Here is a 22,082-nt window from a genome sequence, read left to right as displayed (position 1 = left end):
TCCAAGTTCCTCTTGTGTCCATGACGGACCGCCCTCTGCGCCGGCTCCTTCCAAGAGCCTGTCCTTTCCCTCCTGCTGCTTTCACCAGGTACCACCCGCTCCTCCCACTGCTGAGACAGGCGTGTTTTGCCTTGCATTGCTCCAGCCTGTCAGGGGTCTGGCTCCGATACTGAGCGCTTGTGGCTTGTGCTTTATCATGGCAAAGTCCTGGTCTTTGCTGTCTTCTGGAGGAATACGCTCACGCGGCCACTGAAACATGCAAACGTAGTAGGGACCGCCTGACCAGCAGCGAGACGGGCCAGCCAGCACTGCCGTCTGTACTGGGACAAACGGGTGGCGCTGCGTGCTATGAACTTGTGGAAAATGTGGGAGGTAAGGATCTGCAGCTCTGGGTGAAGCGGGGCTGTAATGGCCCGTGATCGCCTCCCTTAGTGTTGACCTTTGGAACTCTACCAACCATGTTTTCATCAATGTCAGCACAAACACTGCAGGGTGCCTGGGGGTGAAGGCCAGGCCCCAGTGGCCTGATATACCTGCATGATCTTGGAGAGCCAAAAAAGTCCCCTACCTCTTCCAGGTTGGTCAAAGAATTCACGTAACCCAAAGACCCCACTGGGCAGTGAGGTCAACACAGGAACATGTGGTGGGAGGGAAGGGGGTGGGCCTCTTTCAAACTGCAGCATCAACAGACTCTTAATGCTCCTCAGCTGCTCAAACAGTGGCCCTGCCCTAACTCTCCGCCACCTGTGCAGGTACGTATCTTGCTCTTAGCATCTCTCACACATACGATCTTGTAAAACCTTGTGATTAAAATGCTTTGACACTTTTTTCAATTTCCAAACCAGGGAGGAATATTAACCACAAGCACCTTTGCCCATATCCAAATGGAGTTATTGGTCTGCCTCAAGCAGCTGCTTCTTCCACCAGAGGTGACGTGGCTGTGGGCTCTACCGTGATGTTTAAAGCAAAATCATTTCAGTGGCAGGAAGAAACGCACGTGGTTCATAATGCTGTGTTTTCAGCTTTAAAAACAAAAAGGTAGTCATTTCAAAAGGAAAGGCTTTGTGGTTATAGCCTTCATACTTCTGCTAGGCTATTACGCAGGTACTGGCAAACTGACCTTATGTTGAAAATTGGACTAGAGCTGACCCCAAAGTTTCCCAGGCTGTGGTGCTGCCACCAGCTTGTCCTTCCCTCGCCTCCCACCACCACTTCTGGACCTAGGACTCCATTTTGACAAACAGCAGTGTTCTCACCCCCTGCTCTGCCAGCTGCTCTGATGTATTTCTTTAAACCACATACTTTGCTTTTTATGCTTTTTGTATTGCAAAACACAGAAATACATTATTATGATATCTTAGAAGATTGTGTGCATGAGAAGAGGCAAAGACTGGAAGAAATAAAAATAAGGACTAGAAGATAGAGACAAAAACTCTTTAAAATATTTGAAGTGGTACCAGTTGCCAGTAAAAAGCCTGTTCATTAACTATGACACTTTGTGCAGGTATGAAAGAGAAGCTATTTTTATTTGAGAACCAATAATGAATGCTGCCTAAATGAACATCAGAAAATTAAAATGGGAGAACAAATAAAAAAAAAATGTAGGAGGAGACAGTCATATCAGGTACAAGATAATTACAATGTCTTTCAGAAGACAGACTATTTCTAGGTATGGTTTGAAGACAAATGTTAACTAACAGGAAAAAAAAAATCCTTGCGTACCAAGGGAAGCATACAAGACTTTGAAATAAAAAATTTTCTTTGTCTGTCTAAGATGAACCAAATAAATGAGATTTAAAGGCAGCAACTGTGAGTGCTAACAGGTATGACTGGAGTTGCACATGGAAGCTGGAGTGTCTTTGGGGTCCTGCTTTGCAACTCAGAATAATCTAGCTGAGGTTTTACTTTTTAAGACAGACTATTTTAGAAAAAAAACCAACAGGTCTTTTTACTGAAAAAAACCCACAGTTAGGAGTTTTCTGATAAAGAACCTTTAAGGGAAATTCTGTGAAAGGGGATCTTCCCACTTCTCAATGTTCACATGAGAACTTTGTTGTATTTTTGCCTTCAGCTCCAATTCTGTTTAAGAGGCAGCCACAGATGATGCATTTCACTCGCTGGCCGGCTCTGCGAGTGCTGCTCCACCATCCCTGGCTGTCCTGATGGAGCGAAGCAAGATGGTACCTCAGCCTGATGCTGGAATGGTAGTTAATGGCAGGGGGCAGGGGAAAGGAGCAGGTTATAGGGACAAAGTGGGGGACGGAGGGCACCCCACCTTACTTCTTGAGACCCTCAGGAGGAACTCTGAAGGAGAACTCCTCCTGGAGGAGCCTGATCCAGCACAACCTTCCATGATGCCTCACAAAACCAGCTACGGCTTGAAGTCCACCTGCTCTCAGAGTTCAGGAGCTGCTGCCCCTTTTCTTCTCAAGAGCTTTCATTAGGTCAGACATGAAATCTGCTTGCCTGCCTCCACCCCCAATCGGAGGTGGCCCAGTGGACCGTGGCTCTCCAGCTTGTCCTGTGTTTTCTAGCCTTTTTGAAGGAAGAGGCACAGGTTTCTTTATCGGAGGTGGTGGCTTACTGGAGGGAGGTGGAGGTGGAGGGGGTAATGGCAGGTCTCCGTTACCGCTGCTGGAGGCTGGTGGTGGTGGAGGCACAAAATCAGGAGGAGGTTCACAGAAATCAGATGGTGGCGGTGGAAAATCAATCTTTAATGGAGGTGGTGGTGCTGGGAAGCTCTCTGGATCTGTTAGGAAAATGCCACTGTCTCGTTTGACTTTGGAGGGTAGAATTGGTGAAACAGAAACAGCAGATGACCGCCTTTCAGGTGGAGGAGGAGGCTGCAGCGAGTTCCTCTTACTCTGGTATTTCTGTGGCCTCATCACCGACTGCGCCAGGCCAAGCGTGCTGATGTTATTTGACTTGGCCTTTAATAAGCAGAAGGAATAAAAGGACAAGACACAGTCAGTGCACATGTAAACTAATGCCACTGCCTAAGAACACTGAAAAGATGTGAAAATGTATGAGGAGAGTGCAGCAGACAGCGAAATGAAGTAAAGTACATTTTGGCTGAAGAGTGCAAACAGTATTGTGTTTTCTTTCTGGAGCTGCCCACAGAGCTTTGACAGTGGAAACCTCCATGTTGACAGTATTCATAGTGCTGCTTCAAGTGCTGTCCTCAGAAAATGAGTGCTTTTAAAATTTTGAAGAATTGCAGTAAGACATATGAAAAAATACTTTCTTGATGTTCCACCCTGCTGCTCATTCCCTGAGAACACGAAGACTCAAAAAAAAAAACCAACTGTGCTGTGTTTTTACATCCAAAAATACTGAGCTAGCTTTGAGAACAGAGGCAGTTTCGGTTCTTGTCTCCATTCTGTCTGCATCTCCCATTCTAGCTGTGACTGCTGGATCTCTGGATAAAGCTAAAATAATGAAGTCATCTATCTCTGCCAAACTCAGACACAACAGCAGTGAACTGTGAAGAAGGTGGGGAGATTTGGGAATTTAAAGTTTACGTGTCTGGATTCACTGTCCCTGGCACTCCGCAGCGGTGTGACGAGCCTTCACCAGCAGGGCAGTGCGCTGGGCCCTGCTGTGCGGGAGGGAGAGCACTGCGAAGCACTGTGAAGGGCAGTTGGGAAAGCATCTGTCAGGATTCTGTGCAGGGCACAGCAGGGAAAGGTACTCCACCGGTGACCTGGCAAGGGCCACTCACTGGCAAGCCTGGAGAAGGGTATCTTCTGCCTGCTGGGCGAAGCACATGGACACGCTGCCTCCGCTTTTAAATCAATAGTGCAACAAACAGGTCCTTGAAGGCACTAAGTTCTAGCCATGTTTGCAAGGTCACAGGATGTTTAAACCCTCTGACAATTTTTTTTGAAGGAAAAATCAAAGCATCCATCATAGAAGTTTAGCCAAAATGTAGGACAGCAGTTCATTAAGGAGATGTTTATTTTGACAAAATTTTAGGTGGCTTTTCTTCTGAACTGTGTTTGCTAGTCAACACTGAAGATATATAAAGCCCATTTGGCGATATCTGAATATAACTTGCTCTTTTCTTTTGAGGTAGCAACTGGAAGCTGTTGACAGTTACCACGTGAACATGCTATCTATTCTTATAGACCTGTGGAGAAGTCTGCTGTCCTGAAACAAAGCTTTGTTACACATTCATTTCTAGTTAGGCTAATTTATCAGTTTAGATCCAGCCAGCTTAGTGCTCTAACTGTAGCACAGCGCACCCTGAAAGGTTTCAGTGTGATCCTTTGCTCCCAGGCTTGGGGAAGCTGTGAGATGAAGGCGGCAACGTGTTTGCTTCTGCTAGAGAAAAGCACTCTGCAACCCTGGAGTCAGCAGTACTAATCCTGGGATTAGCTAAGTAGAACACATATGCCTTCTCTTCCTCATTCTCCCTGCCTACAAAGATGGAAGTAAACGAGACATAAGAGGAGGGAACCACTGCCTGAGTTCTCAGAACATGATCGAGTCCAGAGGAAGTGAGGTTCAGAACAGAGAAACAGATCTTTTTAAAGGAGGAACTCAAAGACAGAAACAAGAAGGGTATGACATGTAATGCAGGCGACAGAAAAATCCCAGGAATTTCATTTCAATTGTCCTGTGCACTTTATGCGTGATGGAGGGATTGAACTGCGAACAAATGCAGGGTTTTTTGTCTGTAGGATGTTTTTGAAGTCCTTATACTGCACCCTACTGATAGTTTTACAGCCACAGATGGTGCAAGTGGATGAAATTTGGAGCTTAACCACGGAATGCATTTAGAGCCTAATGAAAACAGGTAACGTTCTCCCTTACTTCTTCACACTCTCTCCTTTCTTACACACTCATCTTCAGCTGCACTCAGTGTTCCCTGCTGAAAACACTACTGTGTCCTTTGTGTAACTAAGGTAAGACCTGTTTTCTGGCAGAGACAGAGGTTCTGTCAGCACAGGCTCTTTGAGACTGTCCCAGTAGGCACATTCCTACTCCTGCTACATGAACTCACAGCTGTTTGTTCTGAAGAACACAAGTGGCGGACGGCTGTGCCTTCACCTCCCATCAGCGGCTCCTTGCTTCTGTGCAACGGCACACTGTTTGCAGCGTGCAAAGTGTGAGGAGGGGCAGCAAGGAACCAGCCACTTTGCCCAGGAGCCAAATCCTTGTCACAACAGTACTCTGGCACTTTGAGGGGGGGAAGACAGTGGGTGAAGAAAAACAAACTTGAAGAACTGGTTCACAGGTGACATTTAACTAGGGCACTGCTAGTAACTGCTGACCTGTACCTCTGATGTATCCGCTTTCTTCTGAGTCTCTGGAAATTCTGCACTGGAACGACGAACAATTTGGGGAACCTGTCCGTTTGACTGAACAGCACCTGTGAGAGGGAGAGGAGACAGAAGGAAGAGTGTGTTACGAAGGAAGAGTGTGTTACATTTTTGTGATATTAACCAGATCAGGGAATAGCAAACTAAGAAAAAGGCTATAAAAACTTCTTTACAACTTCCACCAAGGAACCACTCGTTACAGCTTTTTTTATGCATAATTCAGTAAAATCTATGAGAATGTCTGTTCTCTACTTCAGGCTTAGTTTGTGACTTTTCATAAATCAGTTTGTTATCTGAGGAAAATAAACAAGGTACCTTACATTAAAACTAATACCTGTCCACATGCCTCCACGGTTGCACCTGACAATCCTACGTAAGTGTCAGAATCATGAAGAAATATGACAGACGTTATCAGTGTGTGTAAAGGAGTTGACAAATGAAGAGCTTTTTCTTCTGACTATCGTAAACGGTGATTACAGAAGGGAACCGTTAAGGCTGATATAGGAATAGAGGAGGGGAGCTGGCTTTGGAAGCAAAGCTCAGCAAAAATCAAACCGGCATAGTTAAGCCCACCCTCTGGCCTTCGGTTGATTAAATACCTGTCTTTCATAACAGCATTTTGAAGTTTGTAGTGTGCTGTGGTATTACTACCTTCTCAGTTTTTATTGCATGCTTTTTTCCTTTACTTTAGGCTAAAGATTACAAGTGCCATAGTTGCATATCAATAAGAGTCAATGAGAGCTGAAGGTTTGAAGTCCTACAGCTGGGCTGATCCATTTTCTTCAGTAAATGCGCTATCAGATCTGAAACTTCTCCCCCATCTGGAGCCCCAGAAGATTTGTGAACCTCGCTGTATTCTCAGATTAGTGAAGATCTGCTAGCGGGCTAAGGTAAAGCTCTGCAAAACATCTGCCCACCATTACTGTGTTTGTAAGGGATATGCATAAATAACCCAGCATTGTCAAATGGAGTAAGTGAATGTGAGACTAAAAGACAAATTTGTGGGTTTAATTATGAAAAAATCCCCAGCCCCTGTATAGTCTGATGAGGATTAAATAAACTCTCCAGTTTAGTCTAGGATTTTTGGAAGCTGTACAAGTCAAGGTAGTAGGTAGTGTTTGGTGCCTAGATACATACATTTGTAAACCTTAATGACTGCCTTAGCTCTATTGCAATTTACAGTTCTAAGATCCAGTAAAGTTCCACTCTTGCACTTCTCAGATGCTAGTGAACCCTTAGCTGTCTCCAATATAAGTCTAAGCACAACGATGGTTTTTATCTTAACATGTACTTTTGTGATTAGCAGAGGTTCCATGAATATGATAAGAAATAGAATAAATTATTTTTATTGCCATGCCTGCAAATCACACGATTGACAGAGAAGACAGACAAACTCTGCAGTGTACTGAATCTAGGCTTCAAGGGATGACAGAAGATGGTCTGAAGTCCTTGTGTCTTAAACCTGTGCCTGCATGTTGTTCAGCATATTTAATCCAATGTACCATTTTGATCATTCAAACTACAGTCTGTGTTTGTTGAAGGACTAACATGGAAGTTAATAAAGAGACAAACCCAATCTTGTGGCTGTAAGTGCTCAGTGGAGAGAGATGTAAATCCCTGGGTTCTGTGGCCATGCCCTCAAGTTGAGCAAGTTGCTGTCTCTCCTCACTTCATCTGCTGTCCATAGCAGAGCAGGAGTTCGGGCTTCACACTGCTCAAGAAGTTGCTGCCCTCAGGTCATGCTGAGATTTAACTAAATGAGGAACCTGCTCTAGGTGAACCTGCTTTAGCAGAGCAGTTGGACTTGCAACCCCTACCATTCTGGGATTCTGTGAAAGACAGCAGAGATCCACTCTATATAGTGCAAGGTATAGCATTCTACTTGGCAAATATGATATACTAGAAAGTTGGGACATGGCTAAATGGTAATCTGTTTTTTCTTCTGATAATGTATTTCATAAAGTATGCATGACTTGAAAGCAACATTTGATACATCAACTCCTGCCACATGCCTGCACATATACCTACACAAAGTCCGTCAGCTAAAGGACCCCAAGTCAATCAATATATGAGTTCATGCATGCTATTATCAAGACTTATTTTTCATTTAAATGTTACAGCATTCTTTGCAAGTAAACTTCTCCAAAATTTTAAGTTTAATTAGTATTTGTTTTAAGAAGAAAAAGAAAATAATCCAAATATAATGCAAAATACAGATACTCAAATTATATAATGCAAAATATTGAGCCTTGTAGCGATACAGAACCTCTGAATAAAGCAACATCCTTCATCTTTCAAACATAGTAATATTGTGCTGGCACACAACATACACTGTTTTTTTAGTGTCCAAAGACACACACAGTGAGGTAGAGAGGCAAACATCTTTTGCCTGAAATGCGGCTGGCACTTGGGACACTTCAGAACCACAGACTATACAGTTTGGGGTACACACAAACATGGAAATGCTGGCTACAGCAGCGTGACCAGGGAATACAGGCTACATGAGATGTGAGAACAGAAGTCCCACCTGCTTTCTGGAGCACTGCTTTTGGCTGCCACTGGCGTTAACAGAGTACAGCCCCCTGCGAAGCTCGCACAGGACTGTAGTTTTCTATAGCAGATTTTAGCCTATGCCGGAATAGACCATATAAACGGCTATACAGCCATTTGAAAACAGAACAGAAGAAAACATGCTTTGTTCCATTTCCAAAACATGAGCCAACAACTGCTTATAGTCAGGCAGTTCAGGTTATAGTGTTATAGTCGGGCCCCAGGTTTTATATAGAGCAGTAATGATAACTGTAAGACAGCAAGAACCACAGTGACTTGCCTAAATTAGAACGCTAATGATCCTTCAGAGATATTTCCATAGAGACAACATACATGACTGAAATCTTTCCAGGCTACTTAACCACTTAATAGGATCCATTAGTTAAGATTAACAGTGTATTTTATGATCACATGCAGTGTTCCTGGATTCTAGTCAGGAGCTGAAGTTATACAGATGTATAATATACTTTTTAAGGCCTTGATCCTGCCCATATCCAGTACAGACTGAAGCATGAGCGTGGAGCCCCACTGGCCAGCCACCTCTCTACTGCCATCAACACCAGAACACAAAATGCTCCACGATTGTCTCATCCACCCTCGCTGAAGTACCCGCCTCCATCCACCCTTGCTAAAGTACTAACCCTTAAAAAATCCCCTGATCTCAAAACAACCTGTTATGGGATCTCCCTACCCTCAACGTGCATTTATCATGGCGATTTCATGGCAAGGAATAGTAGAAAGACCACCCTCTTCTCACATATACTGAGAAAAGGCAAAGTGAAGCCTTAGAATGGTGTGTGAAGGATATTGAGTTGTCTACATGAGAAGTCAGAATACGAACCGCCAACACTGATTTTGACTTTACCTGTCTTATGACAGTAAGTACTTGGCCAACATATCCTTCCTAATAAATAAAGCATATCTTAAGCATGGAAACTAAAAAACACTCACGCAAGTTACAGCTAGCATCATGCACTGTTGTATCTGCACAATAACAACATAGGTAGCAGAACACGACACAGCTACTGGAAAAGTAAAGTTAGAGAATAACGCAATCCTGTCATCCTCCACGTCCTTCTCCTAACACCCACATTGTTATCATGCAAACAAGTGAAAGGCTAGGAAAGACAGTGGCTCACCCTATAAATAATCTTTCTGAAATGATCATTCTCAGAACATCCCACTCATCCCTTCTACTCACTGGAAGAAAAGCTCCCATACTGCCAGTGTAGAGATGGGCAAACAGAAAACTTCAAGACATGGACCATCAGTCCATAAAATGTAGAGGGAGGATAAAGGATTTGTATTCAGATGCCAACAGAAAAACACCTTATTAAATTATGCAGATTTAAACTGACCTTTGATGGGCTGTCTTTGTATTCTTCAAGTTATAACATTAAAGCAAGAGCTCTGCTGCTAGCGTAGTTATAGATCAGAGCTACACGGGGCTGTCTAGAACAAGGTATTATCTTGCTGAATCCATAGGACAGTTTTCTGAACAAAGACTATCTGCAACACTGATGATGACAGAAGGAGGCAATAAATGCGATTTCAACTGCTGTGACAGCGTCAGTACCTGCTGATAAGAATCCTGCAGGGGCAGTTGGTTCCATCATCCCTTGATTTGTCCACCGAGAGGGCAAGCCAGCTTTCTTCACTGCACATTTGTAATTATCATATAGTGTCTTGCCATACTGCAAAACAATCAAAACAATACAATAAGCATGGTGTTAAGCTTGAAATAGGCCAAGCATTCGTTTTACTATAGGACAGCATTCCTGACCCCACTCTTCCTACCCAATATCACTAAAAAGTAGCTTTCTACAAGTGCTGTGCCTATTTCTGTATAGGGCCAGCTGGAAATAGCACAATAAAACATGAATCCCTGTGACAGTCCTACTGATATTATTCTCACATTTTATGTTCATTTCAGTATCTGTAAACATCTTGAAACTTGGCTTTAAAACCAACTGGCCTCAATAAATATCTTTTTCCAATGCTTTCCAAGTATTACATTTTCAGACTGGACATTGAGTCCTGGACTCTAGAGCAAACAGCTCTGTTGGTGTAAGGTACAAAATAATTTGATGTTCACCCCATATGTTTGTTGGATAACCCTGCAGCAGAAAAGAATATCTACCTAACAGGAGCGGGCCTGTATAGCCAGGTACAGCCAGTATACTGGGCTATGTATAAATCCATCTCCCTTAATATTTTGTGTAAACCAAAATGGTCCATGAATTTGTATCTTTTTGAAGAGGGTGAGGCAGACAGTTTGGGCAGAACTGTCTGAAAAATGTCACAGCTGGACTGACCAGAGCTTGCACAGCTTTAGCCACATCATACTATTATTGTGCCAGATAACTGTGGAGTGAGTTTTACAACTATATGAGTTGTATAGCTACAGAATTCACCCTCACGTTAGAGAGAAAAACACACTGATAACTAGGGTACAGGAACATTCAGCAAATCTACCCTGGTCATGCCTCCTGTTCCTTCTTTCTATGGTAAAATTAGCATGAATGTCCATTCCTGTCACAGTATTTCCAGTTGACGTGATGACAGTCAGTAACCTGAGGAAGACAAGATTTTACAGAAAACATATTCAACTAAATTTACTTTTAATCTCACCTTGGCAATTCTTATTCCTGTTACCCACTGATGCAGGGTCGCTTGATCATCGCAGCATAAGTACTTGATATATTGTGACTCCTTTTGAATTTGGGGGTGCTGAAAGATATTGATTCATAAAGTAAAACAAACACAGAAATCAAGTCACTACACAAAAGCGTACTGCACAGTGAGCTCGGTGAGAACACAGCCTATAGGCATCACGTTAACTTGAAGATGATCTGGAAGAAAAAAGCAGCAGTATAAACAGAGTATAAGAAAACATAAGAAGGATATGAACTACACACAAGTTGCCACTGGCAGCATTTGCTTGAAATAATTTTAATGTATTGTAATATGAATTCAAGGGCCACAGAAATCTAATAATGATCTAGAGTTTTTGAAGTCTACAAATGCCATGGTTCAAGGCCTGACGGTCAATGTAAAAGCACTGGAAGGAAGTCTGTTTCTCATTGTGGTTTGTCATCTGTAAGGCATCCAGACCGAACGCTGAACACAATTAGGTTTCAAAGAGTGTGTTAAATTTGTTTAAGCATAAACTCTCAGCTGAAACAGATTTTGCCTTCTAACTGTCTGCCTTTCTTTGGACCTAGTTCTAGTTTTCTTCCTATACATTTTTGTTCCACTTTACTCTTGCTGTTTTTTGCCAACAGTTTTGTAATACTGCCATATGTTCCAAATACGGGATCATTCAAAATGTGATGCCATCAGAAGTAATCTTTTTGATTTGTTTGTACCAGAAACCTTTACAATTTTTAAACCTTTTTTGCTCTTTTCGACAAAATTTAGGCTCTCTTCCTCCTACTGATCAATGTAGTAGTGGTATGTGGTGATGTACCATTGCAACTCAAAGATCACCAAAACTCCAGGCTGCCTACTTGCCCAAGACTGAACATCGTAAGACTCTGCAGGAATGTGGTTTCCCTGCTACAGCAGAGAAGGTTGTTAAGTCTTTGATAGCTTAGATGGAATAATACACTGCCACCTCTTGATATGCAAGGAACAGTAGGAAACCAAAGGAAAAGACTTCATTATCTCTCATTTTTGTATTCCTTTCTATTTATATTCTTATAAATTACAGGTGCACAGTTAGTGAAACCTTGCGAACGCACAAAAGAGCAGTCGAATATGCTCCAAGGATCCACTATTGTCAAACCACTCTCTTTGGCCCAGGTAGTTGAAAATTCAAAGCCTACCTCCACCTAGAAGCAAGGGCCTTGGTTTTATACATAATGTTAAGCCCCCAAAGCAGAGCAGTGCTGGACACAGGGAACTCAGGAGGATCCCTCGCAGCACGGAGTACTATGAGCAGCCCGCCAGCCCAGGGCTGATGTAGGGGCCAGATGTCTCCTTGCAGATGCCTGCTGGTGGCTGGGGTGTCCCCGGCGTGGAGGCCAAACCCTAGCCGTGGCTGAGTGATCCAGGGGTTCAAAAGCAGAGCTGAATACAGAGGTCTTGCTCCTCAGCCACATGTCCCTGCTACCCCCTCAGCGCTGCAGACAGCAGGCTTCCCTTGCTTGTGCTGACCCAGCTGTTTATAAAGCCACATTGTGATTAAAATAAAAAGGAACTGGTCTAGGTTAAATATAACCCATTTCATCATGCTGTAGTTTTGGGTTATTTTTTTTAAAACCCAGCAGTACACAGCATGGCCTCACATACAGTGCTGGGATCAGGGGCACTGTGGCTTGGGAAGAGAACAAGTAGCAAGGGATGGATGGGATCGCACAAGCCAGTATTGCTGCCTAAGCCCTGTATCATCAAATTATCAAGTGAGAGTGAACACACCAGAGATAACTGTGAGGAAGAAAAAACGAAAGGAATACGACTCTTGAGGGGTCTCACAGTGACAGATGCGTCCCAAGGCAGTGCTGTGGCTAACTGCACTACAGCTCCCTGCGTGTCTGAGCTCGGTGGCTCACACAGGTCATACTGTTTGACACTTTTCTGCAAACACATAGCTGGCCATCTCCCCTGGACAATGAATATGCAAAGTCCTCCTCAGCCCTCTGTAAGGGCCCATGGCTACCTCACTCTACTCTTGGACATTCCCAAGGCAAGAGCCAGGGACATCTCACATTGCAAGCCCAGAGAAGCCAGCTCAGGCGCCTTAACTGCAGAGCAGGCACCATGCCCATCCCATGGACCTGTGCCTCATCCACCCGGTACACACACACCACCCCTTCACACAGTTCAATGTACAGAGCTGTATTTGGCTGCTATACAGCTAGGCCACATATCAGAGGCAGTAACCAGGGCCCCTGGACACACAGCCTTCTCCAGCTCCCCAGTGCCTGCCTGTCCCTGTCTCCAGCAGCCTCAGACAGCCTGAAAGCTGCTCAAAGCAGGCTCTGCTACTGCAATACATGGCCAGGGCATAATGCCTGACGATCCTTATTTCCTTCCACCATTTCCCCATTATGTGACCAAACACAGTGAAAACCCTAAGAGAATTCAGTCTGAATGGTATCTTTAAAAGGGAACTGCAAGCAGGCACTTCTCTGTGTGGGAAAGAACATCCCATAGACCTGAGTTATGTTATCACCAGAGCCAAAAGAACCAGGAGGTGCAAACAAAGACACTGCCCTGGGTAAATTAAATTCTTCAAGCACTTTTCAATCAACAACTAGGAATTTTGCTCCAACGTGTAAGGTCCTACTGAATCCAGCAGATGGCACCCAAAGCTTTCAAAAATGGAAAAAGCAAGGATTTCCGCCCCCCCTCTGTTTTCATGATCATGAACTCCAATGGGTCTAGTATGTCCCTTCATTTTCAAACACCACACCTATCAACAGTTTTTTATTGCAAGAAAAAAAATACTTCTATAATTTAACAGATAATTCTTGCAAACATCTGGAAGAAAGCACACACTGCATAAACAAGGCAGAGGAAGACGTGGCATAGAGCAAGCTAGGTGATGGTGCTGCACATAGACACAGCCCTGCTGCTGGGAGCTGAGGGGCTGCTGCAGACCCCTCCTTGGGGTCACCCTATAGAAATACCAGTTTCATAAGAACACCCATACTGTGTCAGATCAAAGGTCCCCGAACCCAGTATCTGGACATTGACGGTTGCCTCAAATGGACACTGAGGGAAGAGAAAGAACAAGACAAGCACAAATGATACTTCCTTCTCTGTACTCTTCCTCTCTGCAGTTATTTTCAGGTCAGGGGATTTTCTGAGTCTGATGGGGTTTCCCCGTATTTAGGTTCTTCAATGGATTTCTCCTCCAGGTACTTCTTCAGCTTCTTACTGAGCCCAGAAAGAGTTCACATCCACAATATCTTTTAGCAACAATTTTCCCAGGTCTGCTACACACTACGAAGAACCACCTCCTTTTGCTCTGAGCCTGACCACTACTAGCTTTGTGTAAAGTTTCTGTTTTGGAAGAGACACTGAACGGCTGCCCCCTATCCACACCTCTCCATGCCACTCCAGAGCCTACAGATCTGCATCATATTCCTGGCACATTGTCTCTTTTCCAGCCTACAGGCTTCTAGTCTCTACAGTCATTCTTCAAGTCAAAGTCACTCCTTACCTTTGCTTATCCTTGTTGCTCCTCCTTGATCCTTTTCCAAGTTTATTACGTCCTCTTTGAGATGAGAGGACCAGAACTGCACCAGTGAGGGGAAACCATGGACTTGTGCTATGGTATAGCGACATCCACTGTTTTATCATCTGTGCCTCTCCTAATCATTCCTAATGCTTGATTTACATATCTGATCACCACTGAGTACTGAAACAAAGCTTTCATCAAGTTGTATACCATATCAGCATCTTGCTCCTGAATGGTACAGGTCAGCTCAAAGTTAGTAATTTCACAGGTGAAGTTCTGATCGCTTTTGTCCCGAAGCACATCACTGTGTGCATACCTAGACCATATGTTATTTATGATTTTATTGTCCAGAACCTCAGCCTCACAATGGCCTTCCAGAATTCTTCAGTCTGCCCTTTCCTCAATGATCCAAATAATGTAGCATCATCACCAGGCTTCCTCACCCCACTGCTTACCCTGCCTATGAACATTTTGAGACTGTGGGGTTCTCACCATCATGAGAAGCTGAGAGGGAACTGTCAATGAACAAGGCTAGAGTGTCCTGTGTCAGACAACATGGGAGTTACTCACCGCCTATGCTCTATTCTATCTTTTAACAGCTATTGTCTCCACTTGACAATCCATCTTAACTACCGACATTTACCAGTGGAGCCTATTCCAAATCACCCCATCAGTTCCTTGATTAAATTACTGCAATCAGCAAGCATGATTAAATACAGAGTCACAAGTATATTCTGTCAATTAGGGACCAAACTAGCAAGCTGCTGAACACCCAGCTCTCATAAGGAAGGTTAAACATCTCAAAGCTGTGCAGGCAGTCTGTGTCTTTGCTTTGTAACAGCTCAGAACTGTATTGTCTCTCACCTTCCAAGAAGCAGCAGCAGCACTGGCTCTCCTTCTACATGTAACTTTACACACAGAAACGACACATAAAACATAATTTTGTAGTGGACCCACAGCCCACTGAGGGTGACTGGGAATATCCCCATTACCCTTCCTGGGCTTTGGTTCAGGTCTAAGGAGGACTGTTCCATGCTGCCAGTGCAGAGGCTGCCTACTACAGCTGTGTGCAAGGCCAGACCACGGGACCAAACACCAGCAGCACCAAGCTTAATACTGAAGGTTTATACCTGTAAAAGATTATTAGAAAGCGGCTCAGATGGAGGCATTTGGCTTCTTGTGGTTTTTAGATGCATGAAGCACGCTCATTGGGATATGAAGGTACAATGTTTCAGTCAAGAACTGTCACACTCCACCCCTACAGCTTGCTCACTTGGGAAAAACTGTACCATAGTGAAATTACTTTGGCAGTACACATGGCAGAAGTCTCTGCTTTGATGACGACCTTTACAAGCTTGACTCTCCACTAAAAACTTCAGGTCACATGCAAAATCTAGTAGATAGTACACGAAAATGCTGACTCAAGAGAAGAATCTGGGCAGCTGAAAGTCCCTGGAAACAATGACGTGTAAAGATCCAGGTGAACCAATTTTCTCCTTTCACATCTCCTGTGTCTCAGGATAGTTGTTTAGGTACAGCATACAGATATAAGGACCTGTAGTCACTACGCAAGTCTGGTTTTGCTAAACTATATTCATAGCCCCTGTAATAACCTCTCTGTGAGACTAACAGAGGTCGTAACAATATCAATCATGACAGTCATGTGAGAAATGCTGTATTTTTAGGCAAAGTAACACTAACCTCAGTATGCCACAGCTTACACATCTCACACAGAGACAGATAAATTATTTTGTTACACGGTGCATACCATGTCCTGAAAAGGTCATTAAAATCATCTGACAGCAAAGTGAAAACCTCTCCTCCAGAAAGATTCATCACCTTTGTCTCCAAAACATGCAGCACCAAAATGAATTATGAAAGACAATTGTTTAAAAAGCAACTACCCCAGAAGTCATACGTTGAATGAAAGTGGTAACATGCAAGCAGAAAGAGTCCAGATTTTTTTTCACAGAAAAAAAGGGAACAGTGCTTCAAAATAATATGGTGTATTAAAATGCAACATAATTTGACTATGGTGAACTTTTTTCCCTGTCAATGTCAAAACTCTCAATAATGATGAATTAGTTGCATCATTTGGTCTGATTTTTGGAAGTATTGCACACCTGTCCAGTTACTTACTAAGGCCCAATCACCGCAAACGTCAGGCTGCAAAAGGATGTGGCCATGTTCCACCCAGGAAAGCACTGAAAAGGTCTGGAACAGAATCTAGTGCTCTCCTCTGACCCACTGTCTCCTCTACAAGAATCAACTGTCTAGAGATAGAGAAAGCAGAAGCACTTGAATACAAAGAGCTTATTTTCTGGAGCGGTTTAAAAAAATATTTGTGCACAGATTACATTTTCAGATACAAAGTAAACTCTTTGCCTAAGGGAAAAAAGATAGAACACATTGAAAACCTGAAGAAACGGGAACTGTACGATGTGGTTTCTATGGTTTATGCCAAAACAAATGACTAAAGGCCATGTGTGCATGAAATTAGAGATTATCCCAATAAAATGTTCTTTTGCTTTGCTTTCTTCAAACACTGAAGATGAAAAGTAAACTGAAGTTATTCAGGCATCTCATTGGATTTCTTGCCCCAAAATATATGGATCATTGCTCAGTCTCTGAGGCAGAAACAACAGCCAGAAGCATAAAGATTGACTAACTTTGGATCAAAAGCTTTGGCTTTAGGCCAAATTTTCACAAAGTGGTCAATGTTTTTGGATACCTTATCTTCCTGCTGATGAACCTGTGCTGTGTTGAGCTACTTCTCAGGAAAGCTGAGACTCTTCTGGCTCCTATGACTGCAAGCAGAATTAATACTCAGCACCTTTCAAAAATCACACTCTAAGTGGTTCAAATTTGCCTTCTACTATTAAACATGGTCAAATTCTGATTCTATGTACTCCTGTATTAACATGACCAGGCTCAACTGATCTTTTGAAGACATGTGTGAACTGCACAGATAAAACAGTAACTGATCTATTACAAGGAAACTATTCTTTCGACTTACATTTCTTTAATGACTGAGGCAAGATTTTTAGGTCATTAAAAATATATGCAATGGCTATTGTAACCAAAGAGGACTGCTTTACGCAGCAAATAATATTTTCTGAAGCTATCATATTCCATTTCTTGCTGTCCACTCTCTGTCCTTTTTCTCCCCATTGTTTATGCATTAATCTTGCAAAAGTGTGTGCACGTACCATGACTATAACCCCACATATCTGGAAGTGTTCTGTAATAAAGAGTATTTCTGCTCTTGGTTTTTCAGTTTATCTAGCAATGAATTGATTCTGAATATTTATCTGAATCATTCATGCTAACAACAGTTTTCAAATCTTTCACATAAAGGAACAGAAAATCTCCTGTTTTCTGTCCTTGTTTCCTGCACTAGCCATTTGTTCCACATCTTTTTCCTACTGTTTTCTATCTCAAATACTGCTAATTCTCACCTTCTACCTTCTTAACTGTCATTGTGTTGAATGTATTAAGTACGTGACTGAGTCTGCAACGGAGCATACTGGATGTGAGGAAGGAGGGAATCAGGAGTGGAGTGACTAAATACCAAATTACCTGCTAGAATGATGCTACTGTTGCAAACAGAAGCAATTCTTCTTGAAAATTTACTTCCAAGATTCTTTGGATCATTAAAAATTAAAAATAAAATAGAAAAAAAAAAAAATCATAGTTTCCAAATGACACCAGGAAAACTTGGCTGTTTAGACTGCATAGGAAAATGTAACCAGCTGTAGAAATAGAGGGTGATTTGCCTTTGTCTCAGTTTATCCCCAGGAAACCAATTTTTTTCATCACAGATTAATTCAGCATTATGCACCATTACCTCCAGATTACTCAAGCACAACCACCACCAATAAACTATAATTAAATCCACTCTTTGTCACAGGCACATCAGACTGACTAAACCAGCAAATTTGCATATAGATTACCTTGCTGTTGTCTGCTTTGAAAGATTTTTTCAACATGGTGTGACAAAACCAGCTCCAGGACTAGCATGGGCACACACACACACACACACGGACACTCTTAATGCACAAAATAAACATCACGTTCACAATTTCTGCTCAGTGCAATGGATGCCATCGCTAGCATGATGAACAGATCCCTTCCTACACGGTGCAATCTATTAGGTTTGAGGGCTTTCAGCTCCAGAATATGAAATAAATCACAAAAGGTCTCATCCATTTCCACAACATTTCCCATGTAACATAGTAGATGGTGAAAGAGAAGATCTACAGGGAACCTATGCATAAAAATTTGCATTTGTAAATGCAAAGGCGACTACAAGGAACCAAACCACCCCAACTTGCACACTTGCTGTGTGCGAAATTATTTTTTCTGTGAAGGAGAGATAGTTTTGTTCCCTCACCATTTCCCTCCCAGGAGTGGCCAGCACTCTCCGCAGAGTGCGAGGGAGGGCTGTGCTGCTACCCTCTCCCCCCTCCTCTGCCTGGAACAGAGGGACAGATCTGAGCTTGACAGATGCAGGTTTGAGTTCGGGTCTTCTTTCACACCTGGCTGCCCTTTCCTTTCCTCTTTTCTGCATATGGACATCTCTGTTAAGAAAAGACTCACTTTATCTGATGTCAAAATGAAGGGTGGGATCTTTAAATTTTTGTAAGCATTACATTTAGGCTGAGTAGGAAACAGGAAGAATCTGCATGTTTACAGGAGCAGCTGCCCCAAAAGTATTTCATTTATTCAGAGGATCTACTTTTAAAACATTGAGGGTTCTTTGTGTTGGTTTTGCTTTCTAAATGTGTGACTTCCTTTGAGGGAGGAAGGCTTGTTTAGCAGTGGTATAGAACAGTTCAATTTAAGAAGGTTGTACCTCAGCACAGACCAAGTAGCTACTGGGAAATAAAACAGTTCTTCAAGCTTTATAGTTGCCCTAAAGCCTAAGGATTCCTGAAAGCCAACTCCATCAAAGCCTCTGCACCAGGCTGTACTCTCATCCTCAGGACCGAGCCACATCAGTTTTGGTTTGCGGCACAGGGACAGCTAAAGGTGATTCTGCTCTCTGACACCAACTAGCGAGCCGTGCTCTTTTCTTTTCAGTTGGTGCCAGCTGGGCTTTCTGTTGCCTGAGAGGAGCTGATATGAGGAAACAACTGCTTGGTTCAGTTACTGCAGTTGTCTCTCAAATCATCCTGAAAGAAAACTCCTAAATAAGCTCAGCAAAGTGCTCTCTTTTGCTGGTAGACACTGTGATGTGCTTTTGAATTGTTTCTGGCACACCACCCTTTTCCCCATTACCTCCTCAGTGTCTTGATGGTCAACAAACAAGCAAAAACCACCCTATTTTTGCTCTGAGCTACAGTATATACAATGGGGTGTTGATATAATGGGAAGAAATTATAAGCAAGGAGCACTCCAACGCATCATGCTTCTCTAGCTGTAAGAGGAACATTCTACAGGATGGATCTGCAGACAAGAAATTTATATTTGAGCTAATTTAAAATAGTGCAGGTGCAGCTCCAACATCATAGGCTGTAAAACCTACCCCACCTTCTGACTAAGTATTAAAGCAACCTGCCCATGATGTGCATGATCTTGTTGTTGCTACACTAACATCAGTACCCAAGCCAGCATAAGTTACGCAACCCTGTTATGATCACTCAAGTTGAAATTAAATGGCTAGATTGAAAAAGAAACAGGGCAGAGGGCTGGCTTCTAACGTGCACGTTAGCTGGGACAGGCGCTAGGACCAAAGGTTCACTGTCTCTGTGAGACCCTCACTTGACTCTAGCCTAAGAGAAGACACTGGAGAAAAAACCCGCATCCCATTTAGAGAGATCAAGATGAAGCAACAAAGAAATGTCATGAAGCCTTTGAGGCAAAACCCATATAGTCCAGGGCAGTGTCAGACAACCTTAGAAATCTATTTGTTCTAGCTAAAACCAAGTCACCAGGCTTGTGATTAACATTAGTTATAGGGTTCCTTTTCTTGTAAGTTCTTGGTGATGCCCGGCACAGAGATGCAAAAATGGCAGGAACACTTTACTCGTTCTTATAATATCTCGAGGGCTCTTCCCTCCATAAAGACACACCAGAAAGATGACGAAGGCTGGGGGGAGGCAAAAAAAAGTTTTATCTTTTCTATCTTCTAATAGGAGACAGAACCTTTGAAGGCAGGTTTTAGCCCAGTTATTTGTTTAGAAGGCATCATTCAAATGGGGACTGGAGGAAAAGAAGGGATGCTTCCTTCAAGCATGAGGACCTATTCAACTCCAAATCAGCCCACCTCACTGGCCATTTGCTGCCATTTGAATGAACAAAGGGCATTTCTCCTGTTCTTGAAGTAAGGATGCCAATTAGCTTAAGCAGTCACAAATAAATATGGTATTTTTTCCAACTCAACGCTCAAACCTAGGAAATTATGTCTGTTCTGAATTTAGCAGGATTTTCCACCTAGCACAGAAGCAAGACACTGCTGAAGCGGCTAAGTCCTTGCATTTCACTATAATGTACAAATTGGTCTCTTGCCTCTGAGCTGGGCAGTTTCTTTTGTTAAGTCTGAAACACGGCAGAGCAAGTAACTTGGCTGATGACCACTCACTGTTTTGACACAGCAGTTCCTAAGTGGGTCCTTAGGAAGCAACATTTATTTAAAAAATGTAGTGGTATGCTATTATTCAAAAACTTTCCAAGTGGCATTACAGCTTGCTGGAGCTAATAAGGGCTGCACACTAACTTATTTTCTAAAATGTGAAAATCCCCTTTGATTTATAGCCATCCTCAGTGAACAGCTGGCATGGGCTATGGCTGCTACTCTTCCAGTTACTTTCCCCCATTTGCTTTAAAGATAGATAATCTTCTCCTGCAGCCAGCATAAACATGTAACTGGAAGAGAACCTCTGCAGAGCGCACTGTCCCAAGGCACACACAGGTGAATGGAAGAGCTGTGAAGACACAGAGGTGCAGCCTTGGCTGTGGAGAAATTTTCATCTGGCTTACACTGGTCTAGGCATCCAAATTCCTTCAAAATTACTAGGTTATGTTTACCTGTTAAATCTATTGCCTTTTGCTCACTGCACCTGTCTGCAAAAGTACTGTCATTTCATCATGAGGGCTTTATTCTCAAAATACGGCAGGATGAGAAATACCTCAAGGATGATGGTTTGTTTTCCTTTGACATCTCAGGGCAAGTGTCTCCCAGCAAGAGATTTTCTTCTGGGAAATTTCCATATAAAACCAGACAGGAACAAAATGTGACTAAGTGTAATAAATGGTTCTATGTTCCTGTCCACATCCTTTTCTGTCACCAAGCAACCAATCAAGGAGACCACATTTAACTTTGCTTGTTCCATCAGCCCACAGATCTCAAGATGTATTACATCCTCAGCTCCAACCTCCAAAGGTAAGAGAAGGATACAAAAGTACCCGTCTCAGCTGCATTGCCTTCAAAAAGGTATATATACAATTCAAATTAATGTACAGAAATTCTAATAAATATGAAACTCTCCATTGCATCACCCTCAGAAAGCCACCCAAAGTGGGAGGCTTCCACTTTTGAAGCAACAGAAGATTTGAAGATACCAATACTTGCCCATACTTCCTGACCAACTCCAGCCACTGCAAGAGACAGCTGGTTAAAAGAAACCTCGTCTGAAACTGAGCCAGTCAGGAATCTATCAAATGCTGATTTGTGGGAGTTAAAATGAAGAACAATAACTGTAACATAATTTATTCATCACTAAGTAGCGTTGCTCAAATATAATGATCCTATCGATACGATGTTTATTCTAGTATACTGCAAACACATTTTAGTAACATCAGAGCAAACAGTTTTGCTAAGCAGGTTTCATGCATCTATAAGCCTGTTACACATGAAGCTTTCCCTAGTGAGCTTTTGACCTTGTTCTTCACATTTCACATTGAGGGTACAGTGCTAACATCACACATCCTATAAAGCAAGTATTTTAGTTAAGTTGTGACGTTCTTTTGTGTAAGTTCTTACTTACAGTATACCTCTTTTCACAAAAGGTGGCAGTAAG

The 22,082-nt window shown here is 42.8% G+C and overlaps 1 protein-coding gene across 1 annotated transcript in view; it reads right to left on the bottom strand.

Moving 5' to 3' along the window:
- Positions 1-1,527: 1,527 nt before the first annotated feature.
- Positions 1,528-22,082, bottom strand: part of APBB1IP (amyloid beta precursor protein binding family B member 1 interacting protein) — a 47,475-nt gene continuing 26,920 nt past the window's right edge. The window contains exons 10-13 of the mRNA XM_086466699.1: positions 10,506-10,604; positions 9,451-9,568; positions 5,277-5,374; positions 1,528-2,930 (exon numbers count right to left, since the gene is read on the bottom strand). Coding sequence (XP_086322825.1) covers positions 2,403-2,930; positions 5,277-5,374; positions 9,451-9,568; positions 10,506-10,604 — 843 coding nt within the window. The 3' untranslated portion in view covers positions 1,528-2,402. The remainder of the gene's footprint in view (positions 2,931-5,276; positions 5,375-9,450; positions 9,569-10,505; positions 10,605-22,082) is intronic.

The sequence above is a fragment of the Leptosomus discolor genome, chromosome 6 (genome assembly GCF_034619465.1).
Source record: "Leptosomus discolor isolate bLepDis1 chromosome 6, bLepDis1.hap2, whole genome shotgun sequence".
Classification (NCBI taxonomy): domain Eukaryota; kingdom Metazoa; phylum Chordata; class Aves; order Leptosomiformes; family Leptosomidae; genus Leptosomus; species Leptosomus discolor.
The sequence above is the reverse complement of the archived record's forward strand: the minus strand, read 5'-3'. Positions and strand labels throughout refer to the sequence as shown.